General features: G+C 37.7%; 1 protein-coding gene across 2 annotated transcripts in view; it reads right to left on the reverse strand.

Annotated features, from left to right (window-relative positions):
• The window catches only part of LOC131440502 (uncharacterized), a 591,719-nt gene that overhangs the window by 188,239 nt on the left and 378,445 nt on the right, over nt 1-25,035 (reverse strand). For both annotated transcript variants that reach the window (XM_058611827.1, XM_058611826.1), the window contains exons 5-6: nt 19,352-19,421; nt 11,035-11,145 (exon numbers count right to left, since the gene is read on the reverse strand). In XM_058611827.1, the coding sequence (XP_058467810.1) occupies nt 11,035-11,145; nt 19,352-19,421 (181 nt within the window). The remainder of the gene's footprint in view (nt 1-11,034; nt 11,146-19,351; nt 19,422-25,035) is intronic.

Consider the following 25,035-nt stretch of genomic DNA (forward strand, 5'->3'; position numbering starts at 1 on the left):
CAGGAAGGAACAAGGAATGGAACTTTTCCGTCTTTGCACTGCACTGTGCACTGTCGTGGTGGTACGAGGTTTCGACTCTGCCATTGCTTTCGATACGGTAAAGGTGCTGTCTTACTAAGCCGTCGTAGTAATGAAGGTTGAAATTGATGTTTTCAAGTACACCTTCGTAAACAGCATACGTTTTCCTACACACTTAATGATGTACATACACTGGCTGTCCCTTTCCAGCGACCGCCTTGACTACGTCTATCTGTTTCTGTTGTTTGAAAAAGCCGCAACCAACTTTATGATGCACTCTAAACTTTTCCTTTTCTCCGCAAGTAGTTAGCTAGAGGTATATGCTATGCGCCAAATGCCAAGCTACTGGACCATGTGTTTGCTCTACTGCTTTCGTCGTTTATTAAAGAGGAGGAAATTGTTTCGGTTCTATATTATTCTAGTGAATGTGCTTCGTCTTCATGTGTGCATTGTTTTGTAACATTGCAACAAGATTCCCGTCTGCAGCGCATTGCCGAAGAGGGATAACCAAAAGGAACACGTTGGTTATTTTTTTTCCTGCCGTGAACTGTAATAACGGCAGAAATCCCGAAGGCAAACATGAAGCGAAGAACAAACGAGGTAACAACATAATTTTTATCGAGCAAGGAAGCGACCGACCGAAAGTATTTCTGTCTACAAACGAGTAGGTCGATCAGTCGAGTGGGAGTTGTATCTGCAGTAGGATTGATTTAGTAATGCATGATTACTTTTTGTTTTGTCTGTTAGGTTTCATACTGCACAATATTGAACTATTCTGATTTGTATTGGTAGAACGGAAATGTTGTTGAAATTTTCTCGATAAACGTGTTTCAATTGTGAAAGATGGAGAAAAACGCATGAACGAACTGAGCTGCACTGTACATAAGTTATTTGGGATCTTTAATCGTTAGTTCTAGACAATTAATTAGCATGTATATTTTGGAATTTATAAATATCATTTTTATTGTAAGCCAAACAATGACTATATTTGCGTAGCATGTGCATTTGAGATTGGTGAAATTTTTCAAATGTTTTGGATACTGTTCGCAGTTTACACCATCTTCCTGCGTTCGGTTCGAAATGGGCAGTTAGTTTTCAAACTCTTTTATAAAATTCTTGCATTTCGAATTTCGTAATGAATAGAGATGCCGTGAAAAAGTCTACGATCACTTTAGCTATTTAGATTGAAAGATGGCTGTTTTGGTAATTCGTTGTTTCAAAAACTGCTTGCATAAGCATATTTTTCGTCTGTTAAGTTGAATATTTAGAATTAAAAAGCACAAACAAGTGCTACAAGCACGAATTTAACAAAATTAATTCAATTTAAATTTACCTGTTTAACCGAAGAATAGAGAACTATAATTATATAATACTCAAAATTTGATTACTCAAATTTACGAAAAAGTGGATCATAGCACTAAATTTCGTTGTAGGACATCACTTTCTGTTTCGAATAGACTATGCGCCTCATAGTTAAAGCTTGCTTCATTTAGAATTGGTGATTTGGCCAGAAATTCGGTGCTGCCCATAGTACCGTGAAGAGAACTAGACTCCGGGAAGGAATCAAGTCGTATCGAGCAAGCAAACAGCCAAATCAGACCATAAAACAGAATAGAGTGGTCAAAATTCGTGCTCAGAAACTATATGACCAGGTGCTGACCAAGTTCGACGGGTGTCTTCTGATGGACGATGAAACCTATGTCGAGGCTGACTTCGGCAAATCCCAGGTCAAAAATTTTACGTGGCAACGGCTCGGGAGGATGTTCCAGCCAAATTTAAATTTGTATTTGCCGACAAATTTGCAAGAAAATTTATTATTTGGCCGGACATTTGCAGCTGTGGCAAAAAAACGAAAGTTTTCGTTACAAATAATACAATGACATCGGAACTATACAAAAAAGAGTGTCTCCAAAAACGAACGTTCATTCGATCCCACGTAATGTGTTGACCAGATATGGCAAGCTGTAATTATAGCAAAGTCGTCCAAGAATGGTATGCGAGAAAGGGGTCCAGTTGGTTCTGAAAAACCTTAACCCACCCAACTGCCCCCAGGTTTACCCTATTGGGAAATACTGGGCAATCATGAAGAGGAGACTCAAGGCAAAGGGAAAGGTTGTCAAAGACATCAATCAGATGACGACCTGGTGGAATAAGATAGCTAAAACGGTGGACGAAGAAGGTGTGCGCCTAATGAGCCGTGTTACAGGAAAAATTCGAGAATTCCTTCGAAACCGTGACGAATAATTTTATCCGTATTTTTTCTTAAAAGTATGAAGAAAACGCTACATTTGTTTAAAAAAAATCTTGAATTCAATAATAAATAACTGATATACAGACAATTGTCTTTGTTCCAATTCTATCTGAAGCAAGCTTTAGTGATCAGGCTAACTGTATCGCAAAGACTACGATTTTATTGATGGTCTTCTTTTTACAGTTAAATTCAATATGATGTGATAGATCTTGGCAATTGCTGAAGAGGACATTTTATATTCTCGCGGAACTCATGCACTAATATTCCCAGGCGTTGTTAGCAGATTCAAACAAAAATTAGGTTCAAATGAAAAGTCTTGTGATCTCAAACGAGATTTCTAAATATTACCCTACTTCTGGTTGACGTTTCTGTTTTCTTTAAATAGTCAAAGATGATTTTTGAGAATATCACATTGTTATATATGAGCGATATGAGAATATCACTATGAATTTCATAACAGGATTACGAGAACTTTGGTATTGCGTCATCGAACATTGATCAATCGAATTAGCAGCTGAAGATTTCAACTTTGAATCATATAATTATTCAAAGGATCTATTGCTGTATCGATGTCAACAATATTTTTCAAAATAATGTCAAGATTTACCTTTTTAGGATTGACAAATAATCGAGGTCGTTATTACTTTAATCAAATTCAAAATATTATGGGAAGATTATATGAGTCAAGGTCTGCATGAGAGATCAGTTCACTACAAATTTGACGTTGGTCGGCTGGGAACAGATCGAATTCAAAATGGTTTCCCATGCAAAAGTTACGAATGTTGTTAGTTTTTCATCACTTAGACTTTTTTAGTCATCTGCATTGCAAATACGTGTTCGGAAATTGAAAAACGCAGAAGTAGCGAGAGAATTGACTCGAAATAGTCGAACATTGCGGTTATTTAACCGATTATATTATTTTAGTTCTCTTTAAGCTATGACTACAGATATCATCAGCGCGTCAGTAAACATTTTTCTATGCATTATTGGCAAATTTTAGATTCAAACTATAAATCATACCAATCATAGAAATATATGAGAAAAACTTCATTACAACAATAGGTAGAGTGAAACAGATATTAATTTAGCAATAGCAACTAAAAAGACCTCCGAATCGGAATGATTTTGAGCTCAGTTTAGATTTTGTTTTTCTTTCATTGCAGCATCACTTTTAATTGCGATTTGAAATTTTTAACACATATCACTCTGTCTTTTCGGAAACAAAAATCGGATCCCAATAACGTTAATAAGCGAATAACGAATGCAAGCATTCATTTGAAACCAAGCTTGTGAAAATCATCTCTGAGGAAACATTGTAGAATTATACGAACTGAGTAAAACCTCTAGGCCAGTTTTAAAGTTATTTCATAACCTTTCTTTATTCGAAACAGAATCACCTTGAAAGATATTATTTTTCAATTTGAAAGAATGTTTTATTCTTCGAATAAATACTATAGACAACGAAAGTTGAAATTACTTAGAATTTTCCCGAAAATTATTGATTTAATAAAGTATCTCAAATTATTGATTAATTAAAGTATCTTCAATTGTGTGAAATAGGAAAATATGTTCGCAACTGCTCTAGTGTTTTTTATTGAAACATAGCATTACTCGTGTTGAAAACCAAATAATTGATCCATAAGAGTGTTTGAACTCTTTCATGCGATATTCAAAAATATGCTTAACTAAAGTATGTTAATGTATAGTTGTCCAATTCTCTAGTACATTTGACCTGAAGTATAACTACCCTTGTTATAATATTCAGACTTATTCAGACAATCGTGATACTATCTGAATGTTTGCCTCTAATTTGGAATCATATTTATAACTTGATGAGATATAAATACCAGGATCAGATGAAATTTTGAGACAATCCTGTTATGCTTTGATGATCTGAATGTCAAATAATATTATGGGTAAATCCCTACAAAAATCGATGAAATTTTCAATTGAATCGATTCGCTCCCTCTATCAATTAGTAAGATAGTATATAAGTTTCTTTTCCCTTATTACAAATTGCCATAAGAAGAACATTCAAGGAGTTTTAGTTCAAGTTACATTACAGGCTGTGATACTAGCATAAGTCACATCAGATGAAATAAATAACGTGGCAAATGTGCATGTTTTTTTGCTTTAGAAAAAAAAACGCCTTAGATAAGGAGTGTATCGAAAATAAGCTATCCACATACATTTGTGTTGTACGCATGTATTTGTGATGGTTTTTTATGCTCAGATCACATGGACCAGAAAGTGGTCTTCTCTCTAATCAAGAAGAACAAATCAATGTGAATACGTGATTTGGCCAAAAAAGCAGGAACGAGTGTCGGAATGATCCAGCGTATCTAGAGGCGGAATCACCTGAAGACCAACAAGAAGCAGGAAAAGCCCAGAAATTGTATTCGCGTCTTTTGCAGCGTCCGGATGCATGCGTTTTGATGGACGATGAGACTTATGTAAAGGAGGACTCAAAAACCCTTCCAGGTCCACAATACTTTACTACCGTCGTTGGGGAGGATGTGAGCGATGCGGACAGGTCGATTCATGTTGAGAAATTCGGTCGAAAGGTACTGGTATGGCAAGCAATATGTTCCTGTGGTTTGAAGTCAACCATTTTTTACAATACCGGAACTATAAATGCAGAAATCTATCGATCTGAGTGTCTCCTGAAGAGATTGCTGCCTTTATATAAGAAACATAGTACACCTTCACTGTTTTGGCCGGATTTAGAGTCGGCTCACTATGCCAAAACCACTCTCAATTGGCGCGGAAAAAGGTATAAATTTCGTTGAGAAAAATATCAATCCACCAAATTGCCCTCAGCTTCGACCCATCGAACGTTACTGGGTAATCGTGAAGAGAGTCTTCAAGAAGACTAGTAAGGCAGCTACGAACATGTAGTAGTTCAAAAAAATTTGGGATCAAACGTCCAAAAAATGCGATGCAACACTTGTTCCGAACTTGATGAAGAGCGTACGATCAAAAGTTCGAAAATTCGTGAAGGAATAACTTAAATTTCATCCGGTTTTCATCATGCTCAAGTTTAACCTTGTACAATGAAGCATCCATTTTTAGTTTGAATAAAATATCGTTTTTTATCATAATTTGAAATAAAAATTTGTGGATAGCTTATTTTCGATACACTCCTTAAATCAGGAGTGGCAGCAGAATATTTTTGGTTGATTCTACAATTTTGTGGTATTGATTTCACTGGTTGTCTGCGAGTGTTTATCCAGCTTATTTCTCCTGACAGATAATGCCAATAATTGGAATTTTTATGACAATCACAATCAGAGCTTAAACAATTATCTTGCATTCAAAATTTATCTTCCATTCTTTGGACAGATGTCTTTTGAATGTAAACTATCTGGTTAAATTCTGTATAGCTAGAAAATATTCTGGAAGCGAAGAGCTAACTACGCAACACCGACCGATGTTTTTAGCGTGAGTTCGATTATTGGCTACATTAGAATAATTTATATTCACTTAGTTGAAAATAGTTGTATAGTTATTATATTATTATTTTCATGCACAAATGAATTTGCTTAAATGAGAGACTGTGTTTTGCTATTATTATGACACTTCTAATGTCTATGTTGTCTATAGATAAGCACTTATGATTGAAGAATTTCATTCTTACGAGAAATGAAAAGTTTATATCACATATCCAAAAATACACATCCACCCATCGTTATTCACACTCTAATCATCAATGATAATATTGAATTGTGAGTAGGCGGTCTCCTAATAGCCGTTCTGTTCAATTATTAATAGTAGTAGAGGCCTATACGGGCGAGAACGAGTTTGCACTGGTTATTAAATTGGATTGCTCCATACTTTTACGATTCTCTAGATAAACTAAATCGATTTGCTCATTGTTGAAGCTATAATCCAACTAGATGATAATGCACGAGGCAAACTACCGCAACCGGATCAGTTCGATTAGTGCTTTCCTAGGCTTTGGGCTAAGTTTCCTGTTATCACAGAGCCTACCTATCAGCTAAAACCAAGCGTTGGAACGTTGTTAAAGCAAATATTTATGCTCTTGGTTGGGAGACAGTTGCATCTGATGACTTTCGCAAGCCGAACTTTACGAGCACAACCAACGGTTTGGAATCGCTTGGATAAAAAACTATAAATTCACAATTAATATCACCAGAATAACTCCGTTGTTGGAACCGGTCCAAAATACCATGCTAAGAATGAAAAACATTGAACTCGAATCATTATCTCCGCAATTTAAGGAACGTTGTTTGATTCGCTGTGTGATAGGCAAACCTCGAAGGCTCCAGCGAAATGGAAAAGACATTCGTTTCCGAAGGAGTGCCTATTTATGTTCAAAACTTTGTGAATAACTTTTCCATATCTTTCGGTTTTCATTTTGCCTTCGGGGTGTTTCCAACAGTGTGAAGCTTATCAAATCTTACTCACTTTATCATAACTGATCTGAATGCAATTTAACTTTGCAGACTGGTTTACGTTATTTTCAATGTAAATAAACAATTGTCTGAATGTTCTCTTGGGAATTTTTGAAACTTTCGTAATCCCATTAGGGGAATGTAATTGCATAGGAAAAAATATCGAAAATATTTTGCTAATCCAATTGTCGGACAAATCATAAAGATTATTACTGACTCCGAATTGATTAGTGATTACTCAGAACATCATTTAACACGGCAAAGAAAGCTTGAGCTAAATACCTTGAAATTAAACGTTCAATGAGTCGAAGCCGGAACACTTACCAACAACAGGAACATTAACACGATACGACACAGTTTATATTAAAAACTATTAATGTATATCCGGGAAAAAAATCAAGTCACGAATTAAAATTTCCAAAATTTCCGAAACCACGGGGCTAAACCGCATGCATAAATGAAGAACGAGTACAGTTGGGTGCCAATTCTCAAGATACCTTAATGAGCGCGAAGAAATCGAAACCATACTCGAATGGACTCTCTGTTGGTTTCAGCCTTTCGTGAGACAAAATCCTGCTCGCTGAAAATATAAGAACTGTTTCGAACCTTGACGCCCTTTGGAGTCTTTATTGAAAACTACTTGATTGTTTCGTTACATTTAGTGAACGTTTTTGTTCAAATTTTTTGTAAATCAAGTTTTTATAAGTGATATAAAATAGAATAACAATATAGATATCTTGAGGTCAGGGCCGGTGAAACATGTTAAACCCAGGTGGGTAATTTTTCATACTGCGGAGAACGACCCAAGTATTTCTCTATTCGAAGTATTTCTCTATTGTAATGGAAATGATATCTATCTCTAAAAAGTGCAGTCGTTTTTTTTTTCAATAGAATATTGATTCTATAAAACTTTTCATGAAACGCGTAAATTAGAAGTTTGAAGAGTTTTCGGTACTAAGTTTTGAAACAAAATTTCGCATCTATGGTTCAACCTGGTTTCAAAATCACTGCCAATATTTGTTTTCAATTGAAGGTACCAACCTTCAAATAACATTTAACATCAATAGCACTACGAACACTGAATCTAATTCATTTATAAAAAATAGAAATAACGAATTCCGTGTGCCGTGTGTTGCTAAAACATTGCTTTTTAAAGGGAAGAAACGCGCAAGCCCAATACTAAGGTTAAGGTTTGTGGTATTCTGATTTTGAACGTGGCTAAATGAAGCAGTCAACCGGAAAAAATTAAGCAAGTTTTGATAATCGTGATGTATGAACGCAAAATCAAAGTTCGTGAGATTAGATATGCTGAGTTCGTTAGCACATGAACTGGAAGTTCTTTTACGATCTTGTACGAAAATCTGAGCATAAAAAAATCGTCACCAAACGGATCTCGAACACGGCCGCACATAATCAACAACAGTCTGCCGCAATAAAATTTAATGCGTTGGTATGGAACAGTGGACGAAACATGGATCCACTATTTTTGTCCGGAGTCATACCAGCATTCCGACTGGGAAAGCCATCTGAAAACGTAACAGGTAGCTGGAACAATCATGGCATAAGTTTTTCAGATGTTTGAGGTATAATTAACATCGACTATCTTGAACAGGAAAGTACCATCAAAAGTGTTTCACCGTTAACCAAGACAATGCAACAATGACAAAATTAAACGAATTGGGCTGCGATCTGTTTCCTCATCCACCTTGTTCACAATTACCTAGCCCCAGCGATTGCTTGTCATTTGCGGATTAGAAAAAGACACGCCAGCGAAAAATTTTTGGCTCGAATAAAACAGTCATCGCCGCAAAGGAAGCCGATTTTTAGACCAGTGACAAATCATTCTATAAGGATGGTATTGAAAAATTATGAAAAGTGCTAGAACGATTGTATGCCATTTGAAGATGATAATGTTGATGAATAAAAAATATGCCTGCACACGAAATTATGTTTTTCTGATTAGTTCCTGGACTGTTTGAACGATGTGTTAGCAACTTTTACTTCTTTTCTGAACCACACAAAGTTCAAGTTTATTCGATACAGAATTTTGGTTTGTATGAGTGATTTTTACTAGAAGCGAACACACTCATTGAAACGCAGAAATTTAATGGAAACCGTGAACTTGTATGTATTTGTTAGAAGAAACCATGACAAAGATTATCGTTACTAAACTGTAGAAATTTTTTTTTTAATGCAGTTTATGTAATGATATGTAATTTGAAAAATTATTTAAAAAACACAAAATTTGATGCACGCACGTTGTTCTAAATTTTCATCCATTATAAAAATCGCCACACGAAAATTTTTCAACTTCTTTGTATAGACGCCAAACAAAAACTAATCGTACGATATGCGTCAAAATTTGACAGAATGTGTAAAAAAGTGTTGCCAACGTTGAAAGAATAAAAGTTTGCCGATTGGACAAGCGCGGGAATTTTAAAATGAAAATTCCGGTTCTTTTTTGATCATAAGGTATATGTTCAAAACCTGAGCACTGTTTGTACGGTTCTCAGTATTTTGAATTTGCACATCGGTATAGAAAGCAAAAACGTAGTCATCCGCCCGATTCTCCCTGCCCCTGTCTACCATCTTTATTGGAACTAACAAGATCTTTGTTTTTTGTCACTAACTTTTTCGTTCTCCTTTCCCCCGTCTCTTCACCTAGATCTAATTAGATCTCTGTCGTATTGAGACATGCTGTTCCCACGTCCCCTTTTTACCTCGTTTTCCACAATATCTTTCATTCTCTTCAGTAACATCACCATCACCGACAACGGAGAACCGCTCCAGTCGATATCCAGGCTGCGGGTCACCCGCCGAGTCTTTGTTGCCTGATGATTTTTCCCGCGGACCCACACGGACTGAATGATGCGGCAACATAGATATTTACCAACGCCATATGGAAGACTCTCGTGCTATATTCAATTCACCGGCCACTGGTGATCGTAACCAGAAAGTTCGAGAAAGTTTTCGAGAATCCGCGTCCCCGATACGACATTACCTAATTATACTATTCTAGTTTTAAGTTAGTCGTTAATTAAGATTAGAAAATACCCTTGGCATCTTAGAGCTTAAGCAGTGTGCCTTAAAATTATATTATATTATTGAATAAAAAAACGTAGTCCTACGTCAAAAGATTTTGAGCGATTTTTTTCATGTGAAGATATAGAAGGTGAGATGTGACAAGGTTCATTTCATCATGCAGAAATCTTTTAGTAACTTAACTTTCACTTTTTACAAGAGGAGTCGACCTTAAACATCTGCCGGAAAATTCCGATGAAGGTCTTCTACTATTTACTATTCCGGCAAAGCTACCAAAAGTTGTTACTTTCTACTTGCTACTGCATTCTTCTTTTGCCGGTTCGGAATGTAAAGTGTAAAAGACCTTTATCGGTATTTTCCGGTATCTCGGAGACCCGAGTGATTCGCATTGATGAGATGCTTAAGCTCGGCTCCATTGCTGGAAGGGAAAAGTTAAGTTACTAAAAGATTTCTGCCTGCTCAAATGACCCTTGTCACGTCTCACCTTTTTGCGGTATATCTTCACATCCTTGCTTTACCTTGAGAACTAGCATTCTATAATTTTGATTTTATTTATTATTCCGAATTACAATAAAAATATCCTTTTTTAATGAATAATGCTAATATTTCCATTGTTTTTTGTTCGAAATTTCAAGTGGGTAATTACCCACCTTTGGAATTTTCGGGCAGATCGTATGAGTTATATTGAGACTGTTTAATGATAGCAAACGAGTTTTTTTTAATGATTTGACATCTATCAACAATATTTAGCATACAACAAACCACGTTTGATATTACACAGCAAAATATTCTGAATCGAAATATGACGATTTGACATTTGACATAGTCTGCAGGTGAACCTAATCAACTGCATGAGAGGGCTTTCGGCGCTCACGCCTTAGCGGAAGCAGCTTGCAGTAGTTGGTTTCAACGCTTCAAATGTGGTGATTTGATGTAAGAAAAAGAACTACAGCCAATATTGGATGAGGATGACACACGGAAATTAAAAAGAAATTTACTGAAACCTTAAATGTGTCACAATCAAAAATGTCTGATGGCTTAAAAGCACAAGATAGGAAATTGGATACCACATGAGTTGAAGGAAAAACAACAAGTAAAGCGCCGAACGTTTTGTGAAATGTTTATCACTTTCAGAAAACGTAATAAATAATCTTTGAAAATGTCTTCAAAAATTTTTAAATTTGCTAGTGCAAAACATGTTCGAGATATTTCGAAACGATTGGTTTATAGCCAATTGTCTGAAATACATCTCAGCTACTCTTTCGCTGCTGACCAAACCCAGAATATTATCATGCTAGAAAAACTTACCTCCTCTAACTTCACATGTTAGCACCAAATTGTCGTCCTCTTGGAGGGGTCCTATTGCTCCAGCTACATCGCGTCCCGAGGCGTCATATACTAGAATTTGATGGGGAGGAACTGAAACAAAGAAGACAGAGGTTAGTCGTTTCCTAGAATGTCATTTTGAGCGATAATTTTCGGGTTCGTTTTCTGTGGTGCTTCAGATATTATTTCCGATAGTAAATTAAATTGTGCTACCGAAAATTTAGAAAAATTTTAATTATCAATTGTTCTACAAATAAAGAATGAGTCTATAATTATAAAGCACAATATAATTCTTCGTATATTTAGAATATCCTCACACTCTATCTTAAAATGCCGAGTTATTGAAATAACATCAGCTAAGGCGGTAGAAATAACGGCGCTTATCGTTGAACAGAATCGCTTTATGTATGTCCGGGTACCGGAATTTCCTTTGATAGTAAATTAAATTGTGCTACCGAAAATTTAGAAAAATTTTAATTATCAATTGTTCTACAAATAAAGAATGAGTCTATAATTATAAAGCACAATATAATTCTTCGTATATTTAGAATATCCTCACACTCTATCTTAAAATGCCGAGTTATTGAAATAACATCAGCTAAGGCGGTAGAAATAACGGCGCTTATCGTTGAACAGAATCGCTTTATGTATGTCCGGGTACCGGAATTTCCTGCTCTATTGCATTCTTCGGTAGTTTCCTCAGTAGCACGGTACGGACTTGACCAAGTGAAAGAATTGGTTCCACTTGCTGGTGGTGCTGGAAAAAAAAGCAAATACTACATCCCACTTGCTCGGGCTATTCATTGATTCAACGAAGAGGAAAAATGGTGCGCTCAACAAAGAGCCCCTGGAAACCCTTTTAATGTTTTCCTCTTCTGTGTTCAAGAGGAAGTATGCGAAAGAAAAGAGCACCTGAAATTGGTGCACCATAAAAGGTGAGGAAAATGAAACAGCAATAAAAATTGTATGTAAACCGCTCTGGTTAAAAAATGAGCTTTTTGGGTATTTTCCTGTGCTTTCATCAGATCGAATTGGGTTCCAGGTTTGGAGCGGCTTGGCTAGCTTCCACCATTGCATCGTGGAGTGGAGCCAAAACACCGAACCAAGCCTCATAACAATATTAATTTTTTATACACCGGACTTCTCGTCGCTTTCTACCGTTGCTGATAGCGAGGACTTTAGAAAACTTTTGCGCCATTGGAGAACAAAAGTGCGGTTCGTGGGAAATACTTTTGAACATTTTATCCCCAAAACCGAGTACTGTTTGGATTGGTAGATCCGCCGCTAGCCGAAACCAATCTCATTATTACAAAGAATTTTCCACAGCGAATTCCGTTGTTCTGCCTTCGGGCGAACAACATTCAGACTTCAAGCTGAAAATAATATTTCCGTTTTCTTAGGAAGCATTTCCGGTCTTTTCTATTTAAGCCGGTTGTTGCAGATATGCTAAATAGTACGAGGTGCTTTTATGATGTTGCACTATATTAAATGTACAGTGGGGACGTTATCAGAACTGGGCTGTCCAATATTGGACTTCAAATCAGGAGAAAGTAGAAGAGAAACATTAGAGAAACAAATTACATATTGTGTTTCTCAAGCGCATAATGAGAACATTAAATAACTTTATTTTGATGTAGAACGAAATACGAAAAAAAATCGTAAAAACAGTGGTTAGGTTTCGAAAAATCACTGCTGAAATTTTCTTTAACAGATTTCCTACTGCTTGAAACGTTTCGTCGCATCAATTAGAGTATATAAAACTATATATTTCCGATAATTGGAAATTAAAATTAATAACGCAAAATGTCTAATACTATGTTCACACTGGCCGAAAATAACATGTTTTAACGATAGTAATATAAAGTTAAAACCGCACTGTTTACACTAAGAAAAATGGTTGTACTCATCTGCGTTGCCAGGTCATTTTTCCAAAAATATGTAGTCGGCGCAAAAATCTATCTGTGTCATATCGGTATCAATATCTCTTCTACATAAGTAGTAGAAAAGGTGAGCGAAAAAAAAGGTCCCACGACAACCTTTTCTTATGTCTATTCAAGCTAAAAACCAAAATCGGTACTTATCTGTGTGATCCGTGAATTATCAGTATTTTGGAAGAACATATCTGTACCGACGACACGACCTGCCACTCGTCTATCAAAACTGTATCGTAAATTTAACTACCCCTCAGTAACTGGAAATGTCAAATCGGAAACGTTAGTGAATTTTTTTAAACTGGCAGCACAAGTTGATTTATTTATTGATTTTGAATAACAGTCACCATAACCTTGGTTACTGCATATCGAAGGCAAGATGAATGTAAACAAAATAAATTTCAGATCGGTTATTATATTATGGAACATTTTAATGGATTTACCTGACTCGAGCGGAATGTAAAAATTTAGGAGTATGAGTTATGTCTTTTATAAAGCCAAGTTCAAAATTCAGGTCTTGACTTGAAACCGTTGTGTGAGAAAGAAGACATGGAAATGACCGACAACGAGCTGAGCGAGGCTTGTGCTCTGCGGTACCTGCATAACGTACGGTAAAATGATTTCTTTGTGGAATTCCACTAGTAATCCTCGAATAGTGGCCAACAAGGAGAAATACTGTTTCCACTGCTGCGCAATCAACCGACACAAAACAATTTTGACACCGGCATATTACACCGAATCCTACTGCCCAGAAAAGCTAGCAGTGGAAGTGTACGGATGAATCGCTGGAAGTAGATCATTGTCCTCGTTCGTTGGTTTTATCCATAGTTTCGATTAAATTCCGAAAATGCATTTCTGCTAAATTTGGACAAAGTTTAACACTAATATTCCACCGCTTTCAAAACATGTTTATTTGTTTTGGGGTTCCTTGGTAACCAGTACATAGCAACTCAAACAGTGTTGCTCGAGAAGATTATTTTTATCATTTACAAGGGGTCGCTAGATTTGTGGTAACTGGCGGCGAATCGTTAGCGAACAGTTTTAATGCTGATTTTTCTTCTGAGTGCCTGGTCGTGTCGTCGTCTGTACTGTGATATAGAGGTCAAAAATCTGTATAAATACCGAGAAATCGGTATACCTGGCAACGTTGGTACCAGTTCTCAGTTTTGTTTTATTATGATTACATGGCTACTTTGATGGAAAACTGCTGTTGTAGAACAGCTTGTCAATTAACATAGTCGAAAAGTGAAGGAAAATGCTAGCAGGGTTGTGCTTTACTGACAATTATATCATGTTATTTCGGGAAAACATATTTTAATGTGACGTTTATGAATATGAAATAACGCAAAAGAAAAACATGTTATTTCGCTTAAAACATGAAATTGGAGTTATAACATGTTTTAACTCATAGTGTGAACATAGTATAACTTTCCTTGTTTTCCATTATAATGGCTTACTCTTACAGAATTTACATTCTCATATACATAGATTCACGGTTTTCATAAGAATTCCGCTCTTCAATGTGTGTGTTCGCATTTGAGAAAAGTTCTTTCAGAGAACAGGAATCAGTTGCGACCCGACTTGCAATCTGTGCGGTGCCGTACACTGAAAATGGAGTTTACTTTTGTTTGACGCCCGAACTGGAAGGATTCTTAGTGTCAGTAGGATCGTAGTACAAGCCATGCAATGATCCTGTACGCTATGAATCGGCTGCGAAGGTTTTTGAAACAGAAAGTCCAAATTCCACAAAAGAAATGTAATGACAAGACTTTGCCTGCTATGACTTTAGTTGGTGGTTTTCTTTGAAATTCGTTCTAATTTACCAAGTTCAGTCACTAACTTGTTTGATTCGATTTCGTTTGAAGTAAAATTTCATTATCTAGAGAAGTATCTTATTTCGTCGAGTAAAATTATATTTCTTTGGCATATTAAATCTGTGGACTTAATTGATAAGTTCTTTGTATAGGACAGTTTGAAAGAATAATTTTCGGATATGTGGAATATCATGACCAGAATACAATATAATAACTAGAAGATACGATTGGTAAGAAATAAGATATGTGTATGTGAAATATAACTGACTAGATCCAAAAACGTGATTAATATATTAGCTATACGTCGGTCAAATAGTTCCCGGTCTGACAAAGAAAACAACACTTTTTACCAAATCTCGATTCTATTCAACACTGTATTCTTCTTGAGAGGCAATACAACTGTTCCATCAATTCTACATCTTATTTATACCACTTTTTTATAGTATTTGTATTATCTATTTCAAACATGCTGTTTCTTAAACATGAGAACAGAAAATAGTCGCTGAGGGATAAATTTGATGAGTATGGTGGAATTTAGACATCGTAATGATGGACTGTAGGCGTGTGCTAATAGGGCTTTCTACGGGCTCCCAAACCAACTGAGATCCCGTAGCTTTGAAATACGCACAAAACTCGCTTACAAGTCGTTGATACTAATTGTTTCCCTGTACGACCACGAGGCATGGTTGTTGAAGAAAACAGATGTTTGAGTACTCGGCTGTTTTTTCGTGTACTTCCTTACATGAAACTTCTTTATCATTTCATTAAGACCAGTGTTGGTGATTACCGATAATTTGACAGGAGCTGCTCGATATTCCTTTACATTGTACACAACATTTTCAATCCGGTAGAAGATGTTACAAGAACTCGTGTCTCTCAATGCATGAACCGTGAGAGAATTTTTCTACTTTTCTTCGCTTCATACTCTGAGTATTTCACGGCCCTTTAAAAAATGGACAGTCTGGTAATGATCGGTGCTGTGTAAAATTTACCAAGATAGAATCGCAAGTTAACAACTATCGCAGAAAATCGATTGATGATTCTCATACTAGGTTGCAATATTTCAAAACCCTTGTGTGGAGCATTCACATACATTTTCATAGACACAACTTACACAAAGGTTATATGAACATAGTTAGAATAAGCGGTAAAAGTAAACTGATTCTATTGCAATTATCAACTGCCCATATAGAATCGGATCGCGAAACGAGAATATGCGACCGTTTGTTGCTTCAGAGAGAATCCCCACAGCAGCGTGCTAATTCGTGATGCTCAGACAGGTCATCGAGCGAGAGAATCGTGTGAAGAATTGGTAGAGAGCGTTCTTTGATACGATAAAAGCCATCCTTGATCAAGACCATTGGAGTTCCAATTAAATTTTTATTCTATGTTAGACTCTTTTCTCTTCCATGAGTTCAACCAATCTTATATCGAATAAAAGTGATGAACTGATACAAACATACCTGAAATAGTTATAGGATTATGTACAAAATAAATGCTTTTTAATGGATTTATAATAGCAAATCGCTTAATAAAAACAGTGTTTAGATTAACTAATGAACTCCGACATACTGATATGATGTTCGAAATGTATTAGGTTTAAAGTACTATGCATTGTGGATGCTACGGCGAAGAAAAGCTTATGTATATTATCTTATGAAATAAACGTATTTATGAAAAACAAAAATACTCGGCATTTTCAAGAGAAGCATCCGGTGCTCAATACTCAGCGGTAAAGAAGAGAATGAAGAATGGTGTAGACGCATGAATCATGAGCTGTACCAAGTATACAAAATATGCGGGCATTGAAAGGCTTATACAATACGGTAGACTACAGTGGGCTGGACATGTAGCGAGAATGCCGGAAAAGATAAGGGTCGACGTGATGCAATCGAGGAAGATGCGAGGGAGTACAAAGCGACTGGAGAACGGCGGCTCAAGATCGACTATACTGGAAATCTACAATTCGTTCTGTCATGTACACAATTAAAAACGAATGATCGACTTGAGACACTTTTTCTCGTCTGCATTCCGGGCTGCTCTATCTTAATTTCGACTTTCAAACGATCCAATAATACTGTGTAAAATTTACTAGTACCGTTTTACATTTTTCAAGGTTATTAATGATCAAAACTCCATTGATAGCCATAAGTTTGCTGTCTATGTTTGAGTCTTCGGACTCTTTGGTCATCTTTTGCCAGCTGCCTGTCGTTTAGACTGATGCGTATAATAATGGATCCATGTTTCTTCAATTGTGACGTATCGTATATCATATGCATTCCACGTGTCCAACGCTATCCATAACTCTACCGTTAATTCTACAGACATCGAATCCTTGGTGCAATGCCCGTACAATATCTATCAGCATTTTTGACGACAAACTGAAGTGTCGTATTGCAATTTATCGAACCTTAATGTTACCATATGAACAGTATGGATTTTTTTGACAATCTTGCTTTCTCTCTTTTGTATGCGTAATGATCGCCGATTGGTGATCGTGTACATAGCAAATAGATAGTTTGGTGATTCAAGTGTCTTAAAGTAGGTATCGTGTAAAGATTTTTTTAAATAATAAATTCAGACATAATTCGACACCTAAATAAACACAAAGGATTTGACCTAATAATCAGAAGATTTGCGATAACACAATCGACGTTGAAATACCGATTCATTAAGCTTCGACATGGTCAAACGCTTTTGTGAACCAATGTTGTTTTTGATCAGTCCGAAAAAAACCTGACTTCCACTGTGCCAACAAATATTTCATATTCAAATGCTCATGCAAAATTGTAAATACACTTCCTTTTGAAATCTCGATGCCAGCTATTCACTTATGAATACATTTGAAGGAACTATGTTCAGAATACTGAGTATGTATTATATTCGTACGTGCGAAAAATGTAAGAAATGTAGATTTATTTGGATTTGAAGTCTGAAATGTTACTTAACAAATTATCGAAATAAAAGATTTGCAAAGATATTTTTCTTGATTGATTTCCTGCAGCGTTTTCATGAAACTTATTTAAACACGATGTTTTTCATACTGTGTTATAAAATAACAATACTGGGTTTTATCACAGGTAAAAATATTTTTCAGACAGCTATTCAGTTGTACTTAAATATTACACAGAAAGAAATAATGAAATTTACACGAGATGTAAATCAATAGTAACATGAAATAGACATGGGTTGAATCGAAATTTTGATTGAAAACCTTCATCGATGCAAAACTAAATTGAATTGCATCGAATTTTTAATGAATATAACTGTATGTTTCAATTAACGCTCATTTTGCGATAAAATTGTTTTGAACCGTACAGAATTGTAAAGTAATTTTATGTTTAATTACCTGCTCCAAATATGTGCATGAAAATAGATGTAAATTCACAAAATATTTTTAACTGTGTACCAGTCAACAAGATTCGAATAAGACACAAATTCAATTATTATCGAAATACACTTGAAACCCTCACTTTAATGTCGCATTCGTTATCCTTGAATTTTTGAAATAGCATTCGGAACGAAACATACAGAACAAAACGGAACATACACGTGTACTGAAGACAATACTCATGTTAAAACAATGTTCAACATATCCTGATCTAAATTCAGATATATCAACCATTCATCAGGAGCATAGCTGGGAGCGAGCAACACGATGTTCGTCTGACAAGATAATCAAAAAGTTTTCCCCCAAACGATTAGACTTGCCTCATGAAGTGTTCGTTTGCTCGGAGCTGTCAAGTTTTGCGCTGATTACCGGAAAAGGGGTTTCCTTGCGATCGGTGGCTGCGCGGAACCATTTAGCTGCTTTCCGATGATGGTTTTCGAGATACAACAAAAAAGAGCTTCTATTAAATAAAAAGTTATAATATCCTTTAAGAAATCGCTTGCCACCAACCCAAGCATTTGCGTCAAACTCTTCACATCCGCCCTCCCAGTTTTCATTGTTCATCTTCGAAAACTCGTTTACTGGCGCATTACCCATTGAGAAAGACAGAGCAAGGGGACGGATCATTGTTCTCGGATCATTTGATGAGAAGGTTGCTCAACTAATAATGATTTTAGCACTGATGATCGGAAAATGAATCCGTTATGACTCAATGACAATTGACGGTTCGATAGAATCTTCAATCATTATGATGGATTATGTTCCTGTCGTTATCGATGAAAAAATCAGATACATTAGGCGATGACGATTGATCTTAGCAAATAATACATTTGTTTTTAAATCATCCCAAAGCAGCAATTTTCGTAGCTACCTTAAAAACAAAATACCGAGAGTCTTCGTTTCATCACAAGCTCTCTTTACGAATCGCTCCGCACCAAATCGAGCTCATTGTGCTGCCATTAGGATTAAAGAGCGAAACTTTTTAATGAGGGAAAAATCTTGTTCAACATTTTCATTTATGTCTGCCGTGAATGTATTTTAATTAGAAGCTTTACCTTCAATAATTATCTTGTAACGCCAATTGGATGATTACTTTCGGGACTGGGCTTTGTTCGCGTAACTAAGGATATCGGCTGGTTTTACCTTTGATTATCTTATCTTACCTGTTACTGTTAGATTTATCCGGTGGTTCCGAGTTGGGGAGTTCTGGAAATCCACCCTGCATCGATACACCTGTGGCGGAAAAAAGAGAGGCGATGTGGGTGTTAATAATCAAGCGGTTGGTATTGGTAAACGAGCGAAACGAATTACAAACTGGGAGCGTTGATGATAGTAGTTATGGTATTTGTTGTCTAATAAAGATAAAGTATTAAGAACTTTGTTGGTACTGAGGAGGGAGGGATGGGGGCAGAATGCGCAGAATTGTGTTTATATTTATTTCATTAGATTATCAACCAGTCAACCAAAGAGCTGCATTTACAATGATTAGTGCTCGGAATTATAATTTTGGATGATTCATTTTAAGCTTTCCGAGTGTCTAAACGCGTATATGAAACCCGCCTAAATAAGTGAAATCGAGAAATTTTAGAACATTAGAATCGATGCAAATAGGATGATATGAATAGGAGGATTTTTAGTTGTACCAAAGTATGCTAACTCAAAGCAGAACCACTTGGCAATGAATTTTTACAATCGGTTATGATTCAAGTCGGGTCCTTGGCCTCTATATAGAAGTGACGCAATAAACTACTATTCTATTTGCGCTCACTTTTCTCCAAGATCACTCAACCGATTAAAACTATCTTGGACTATTTATATGTAGAAACCAGGCCCGTGCGCAGGAATCATCCAAGGGGGGGGGGGGGGGGTTTCAAGGGGAGAGGTGGGTGTCCAAAAGGCGAAAAGACGCCTTATCCACTATATTGACAATGTGAAACGAATTCTGACAGGCTCGTGCGCAGAAATCATTAAAGGGGGGGGGGGCAATATTGTCCACCAATTTTTAAGCGAAAACGATAAAAGAAATAGTTACTAAGATGCCGGCTTTTTATAATTTTAGTTAACGACTAACATAAAACTGTAATATTGGTGTTGAAATTGTCTATTCTCGAGAATCCAGTCTACAGCTGGCAATCCGCAGTGGTTGATGAACTGAATATAGCGTGTGTCTTCCAGATGACGTTGGTAAATATTTATGCTGGCCGCATCCTTTGGTCCGTATGGGACCGCGGAAAACACCCCCAGGCTACGAAGACCCGGCGGGTGGCCCGCATGCTGGTCATCGATTGGAGCGGTCTTCCATTGGGGTTGATTGTTATGTTACGGAAGAGAATAAAAGAGACATAGACTAGTAAATATTGTAGAAAAACGGGGTAAAAAGGGGATATGGGAACGAAATGCCTAGAAAACGACAGAGATCTAATTAGTTGACAACGAGATGGTGAAGAGACGGGGAAAGGGAGAACAGAAAAGTTAGTGACAACAAAAAGATCTAGTTAGTTCCAATGAAGATGGTGGACAGGACGAGGGGTCGATAGAATCGGGCGGATGTTAGTGTCGAACCTGCAGTTGGAGATTATTCTTAGCCATAGTTAAAATATCGTCGAGGAATGGGAGGAACTTTCTCTGCAAGATATAATAGATTACACTTGTATACGAATGTGTTTAAGGAATTGGTATATGAGAAGCATGTATGAACTATCCCGACTCGCCAACACATCCCGAACCGGAACCTCAGGCGGTCTACCTCGGGCCCTAAGGGATTCCAGTAGCTTCGACCTGGCGTCACGATACTCTACGCACGACCACACGACATGCTCGATGTCCTGGTAACCGTCGCCACAGGTGCAGAGATTGCTCTCCACGAGCCCAATACGCCGGAGATGTGCGTTGAATGTATAATGATTTGACATGAGCCGCGACATAACACGAATGAAATCGCGACTCACGTTCATCCCCTTGAACCAAGGTTTCGTCGATACCTTAGGGATAATGGCGTGTAGCCATCGTCCCAGTTCGTCATTCGTCCATGAAGTTTGCCAACTTTCGAGAGTTTTCTGATGAGAAATGCTGAAAAATTCATTGAAGCAGATTGGTCTTTCATAAATATCACCTTCTAATGCGCCCACTTTAGCCAATGAGTCTGCCTTTTCATTGCCCGGAATGGAACAATGCGAAGGGACCCAGACTAACGATATTGAATAAGACCGTCCAGATAAAGTTCTCAAATGTTCCCGTATTTTCCCCAGGAAATATGGGGGATACTTTCCTGGCTTCATTGCCCGCAGAGCTTCTATTGAGCTTAGACTGTCCGTGACAATGAAGTAATGGTCTTTGGGCAAGGTTTCAATGATCTCGAGGGTGTACTGAATGGCAACTAATTCTGCGACGTAAACTGATGCCGGATCACTGAGTTTGTACGAAGCGGTGATGTTCTGATTGAAGATACCGAAGCCTGTGGACTCGTTGATGTTTGATCCGTCAGTGTAAAACACCTTTTCACAGTTGACTGTTCTTAGTTTATTATAAAAAATATTAGGGGCCACTTGAGGGCGTATGTGATCCGGAATTCCACGAATCTCTTCTCTCATGGATGTGTCGAAAAACACAGTAGAATCAGAAGTATCCAGGAAATGAGCACGGTTGGAAACAAACGAAGAAGGATTAATATTCTGAGCCATGTAATCAAAATACAAGGACATAAAACGGGTTTGAGAATTAAGCTCAACTAACCTTTCGAAGTTTTCAATCACCATCGGATTCAAGATATCGCATCGGATAAGCAATCGGTATGAGAGATCCCAGAATCGATTTTTCAACGGTAAGACGCCCGCGAGCACTTCGAGACTCATCGTATGAGTCGATTGCATGCAACCTAGGGCAATACGCAAACAACGATACTGAATTCTTTCCAGTTTAATGAAATGGGTGTTCGCGGCGGATCGGAAGCAGAAGCATCCATATTCCATTACGGACAATATCGTTGTTTGGTAAAGCCTGATCAAGTCTCCTGGGTGGGCACCCCACCAAGTTCCGGTTATTGTGCGAAGAAAATTGATTCTCTGCTGACATTTTTGTTTCAGATACCTAATGTGACATCCCCAGGTGCCTTTGGAGTCGAACCAGACCCCGAGATATTTAAATGTGAAGACCTGAGCTATGTTTTCACCCCCTAGTTGAAGCTGTAGTTGTGCTGGTTCTCGCTTCCTTGAAAATACAACCAACTCAGTTTTCTCCGTAGAGAACTCGATACCCATTTGAAGAGCCCATATGGATAAGTTGGCAAGAGTATCTTGTAACGGCCCTTGCAGATCGCCAGCTTTGGGTCCTATAATAGACACAACGCTGTCGTCGGCAAGTTGTCTTAGCGTGCAAGATGTATTGATACATTTATCGATGTCGTTTACGTAAAAATTGTATAAAAGGGGGCTTAAGCATGAGCCCTGAGGAAGACCCATGCAACTGAATCGTATTGTCGACAAATCACCATGCGCGAAATACATGTATTTCTCGGACAATAGATTGTACAAAAAGTTATTCAAAATTGGTGAAAGACCATGCTGATGCAACTTCTCAGATAGGATATTTATGGAAACTGAGTCAAAAGCCCCCTTGATGTCTAGGAAAACTGATGCCATTTGTTGCTTACGAGCAAATGCCATTTGAATTTCTGTTGAGAGCAACGCAAGACAATCGTTCGTTCCTTTTCCTCTGCGGAAACCAAATTGTGTATCTGAAAGTAAGCCATTAGTCTCGACCCAATTGTCTAGACGAAACAGAATCATTTTTTCGAACAATTTCCGGATACAGGAAAGCATAGCAATCGGCCGATACGAATTGTGATCGGAGGCTGGTTTCCCTGGTTTTTGAATGGCAATAACTCTTACTTGTCTCCAGTCATGTGGGACAATATTATCCTCAAGAAGCCTATTGAATAAATTCAATAAGCGCCTTTTGGCAGGGTCAGGTAAATTTTTCAACAAGTTGAATTTGATTTTGTCTAACCCCGGAGATTTATTGTTACACGATAAAAGCGCAAGTGAGAACTCTACCATCGAAAAAGGTATTTCGTTTGCATTTGACGTCGCGGCGCGGGAGATCCTCTGGTCCGGAGCAGAGTCTGGGCATACCTTTTTAGCGAAATCGAATATCCAGCGGTTAGAATATTCCTCGCTTTCGTTTGTGGTGTTTTTGTTGCGCATTCGTCGGGCTGTGTTCCAAAGAGTGCTCATCGATGTTTCTTTTGTTAATCCGTCAACAAACCGGCGCCAGTAACCGCGTTTTTTTGCTTTAATTAAGTTCTTCATTTGCGTGTCTAACGTTGCGTAATTACGATAATTATCAGGTGTTCCATTGGCTCTAAACTGTTTGAACGCGGAGGCTCTATCAGCGTTCAGTGATGAGCACTCTTTGTCCCACCACGGATTGGGAGCACGGATGTTAGTTTTCGCACCAGGTACACGTTTCGTCTGAGCTTGAATCGCAGTATCGAGAATCAATCCAGCCATAAACGTGTACTCTTCCTCCGGAGGAAGTTCTTGTGTTGTTTTGAGTTTCTCAGATATCGAATTTGCGTAGTCTTTCCAATCAATATTTCGTGTGAGGTCATACGAAACATTGATTGTCTCCGATGGTATTAATCCGCAGGTGATTGAGATTCAATAGGTAGATGATCGCTACCGTGGGGATCAGGGATCACCTTCCACTTGCAATCTAACCGTAGCGATGTCGAGCAGAGGGATAAATCCAGCGCACTTGGTCTTGCTGGTGGTGCAGGAATCCGTGTCATTTCTCCCGTATTCAAGAGTGTCATATTGAAGTTGTCGCAAATATCATGGATCATAGTTGATCTGTTATCATCGTGAAGACAGCCCCATCCCGTACCGTGTGAGTTAAAGTCTCCTAAAACCAACGTCGGTGCAGGAAGGAGCTCTACGATATCACTGAGCCGCCGATGCCCAACCGAGGCTCTTGGGGGAATGTAGATGGAAGCAATGCAAAGGTCCTTACCTTTGATTGTAACATGACATGCGACAACTTCAATACCTGATATCGAGGGGAGGTTAATGCGATAGAAAGAATAGCACTTTTTGATCCTCAAAAGTACTCCTCCATAGGGATCATCTCGATCCAGACGAATAATGTTAAAATCGTGGAAGTTTAGGGGTACATCAGAAGTTAGCCAAGTTTCGCACAATGCAAATGCGTCACATTTCAGATTATTCACTAGAGTTTTGAGGGGATCTATTTTCGGGGTGATACTTCTACAATTCCACTGTAAAACAGTGATTGAATCCTTAACCTCAAAGGGTGACTTAGCCATCGAAGGACACGATCGCTGAAAGAAGGGGCCAATTTGCAGTCATCTGCTTCAAATATGTTTTCACTGTAGGCATGAATGCAATTAAAATGCTTTTAAGAGGTTCAGATATGTTGAAATTTTTGAAAATCCAGTCCACAATATCTGAGAACTTGATAAGTCCAGCACTGAGTTGGTTGTCAGATAGATTTTCGGGGACGGTTGAGGGGTTTGATGTCCCAGGAAGTGGTGGGAATTCTTTCGTAGAATTTAGATTTCCTAGACCAGGAGCATTTTGCTTCGGTTTTGCTTTAGCACCACTTCCTCTAGCTGTAACTTTTAGAGGCCCTTCTGAGGATATCTTCGAACCCTTACTAGGAAGCTTGTGGGAGGATATATTTCTTCTCTTTCTATAGCTTTGAGGGACAGCCGAAGATGTACCTTCCAAAGGGTCGTCATAATCACTCTCGCCATTTGACAAGCAGGCATATGGATTCGTTATTTGTTTGGGGGGAGTGGCACTCTTCAGCATATCGGCGAAAGAGCGTT

Source organism: Malaya genurostris, chromosome 1 (assembly GCF_030247185.1).
Source record: "Malaya genurostris strain Urasoe2022 chromosome 1, Malgen_1.1, whole genome shotgun sequence".
Lineage (NCBI taxonomy): Eukaryota > Metazoa > Arthropoda > Insecta > Diptera > Culicidae > Malaya > Malaya genurostris.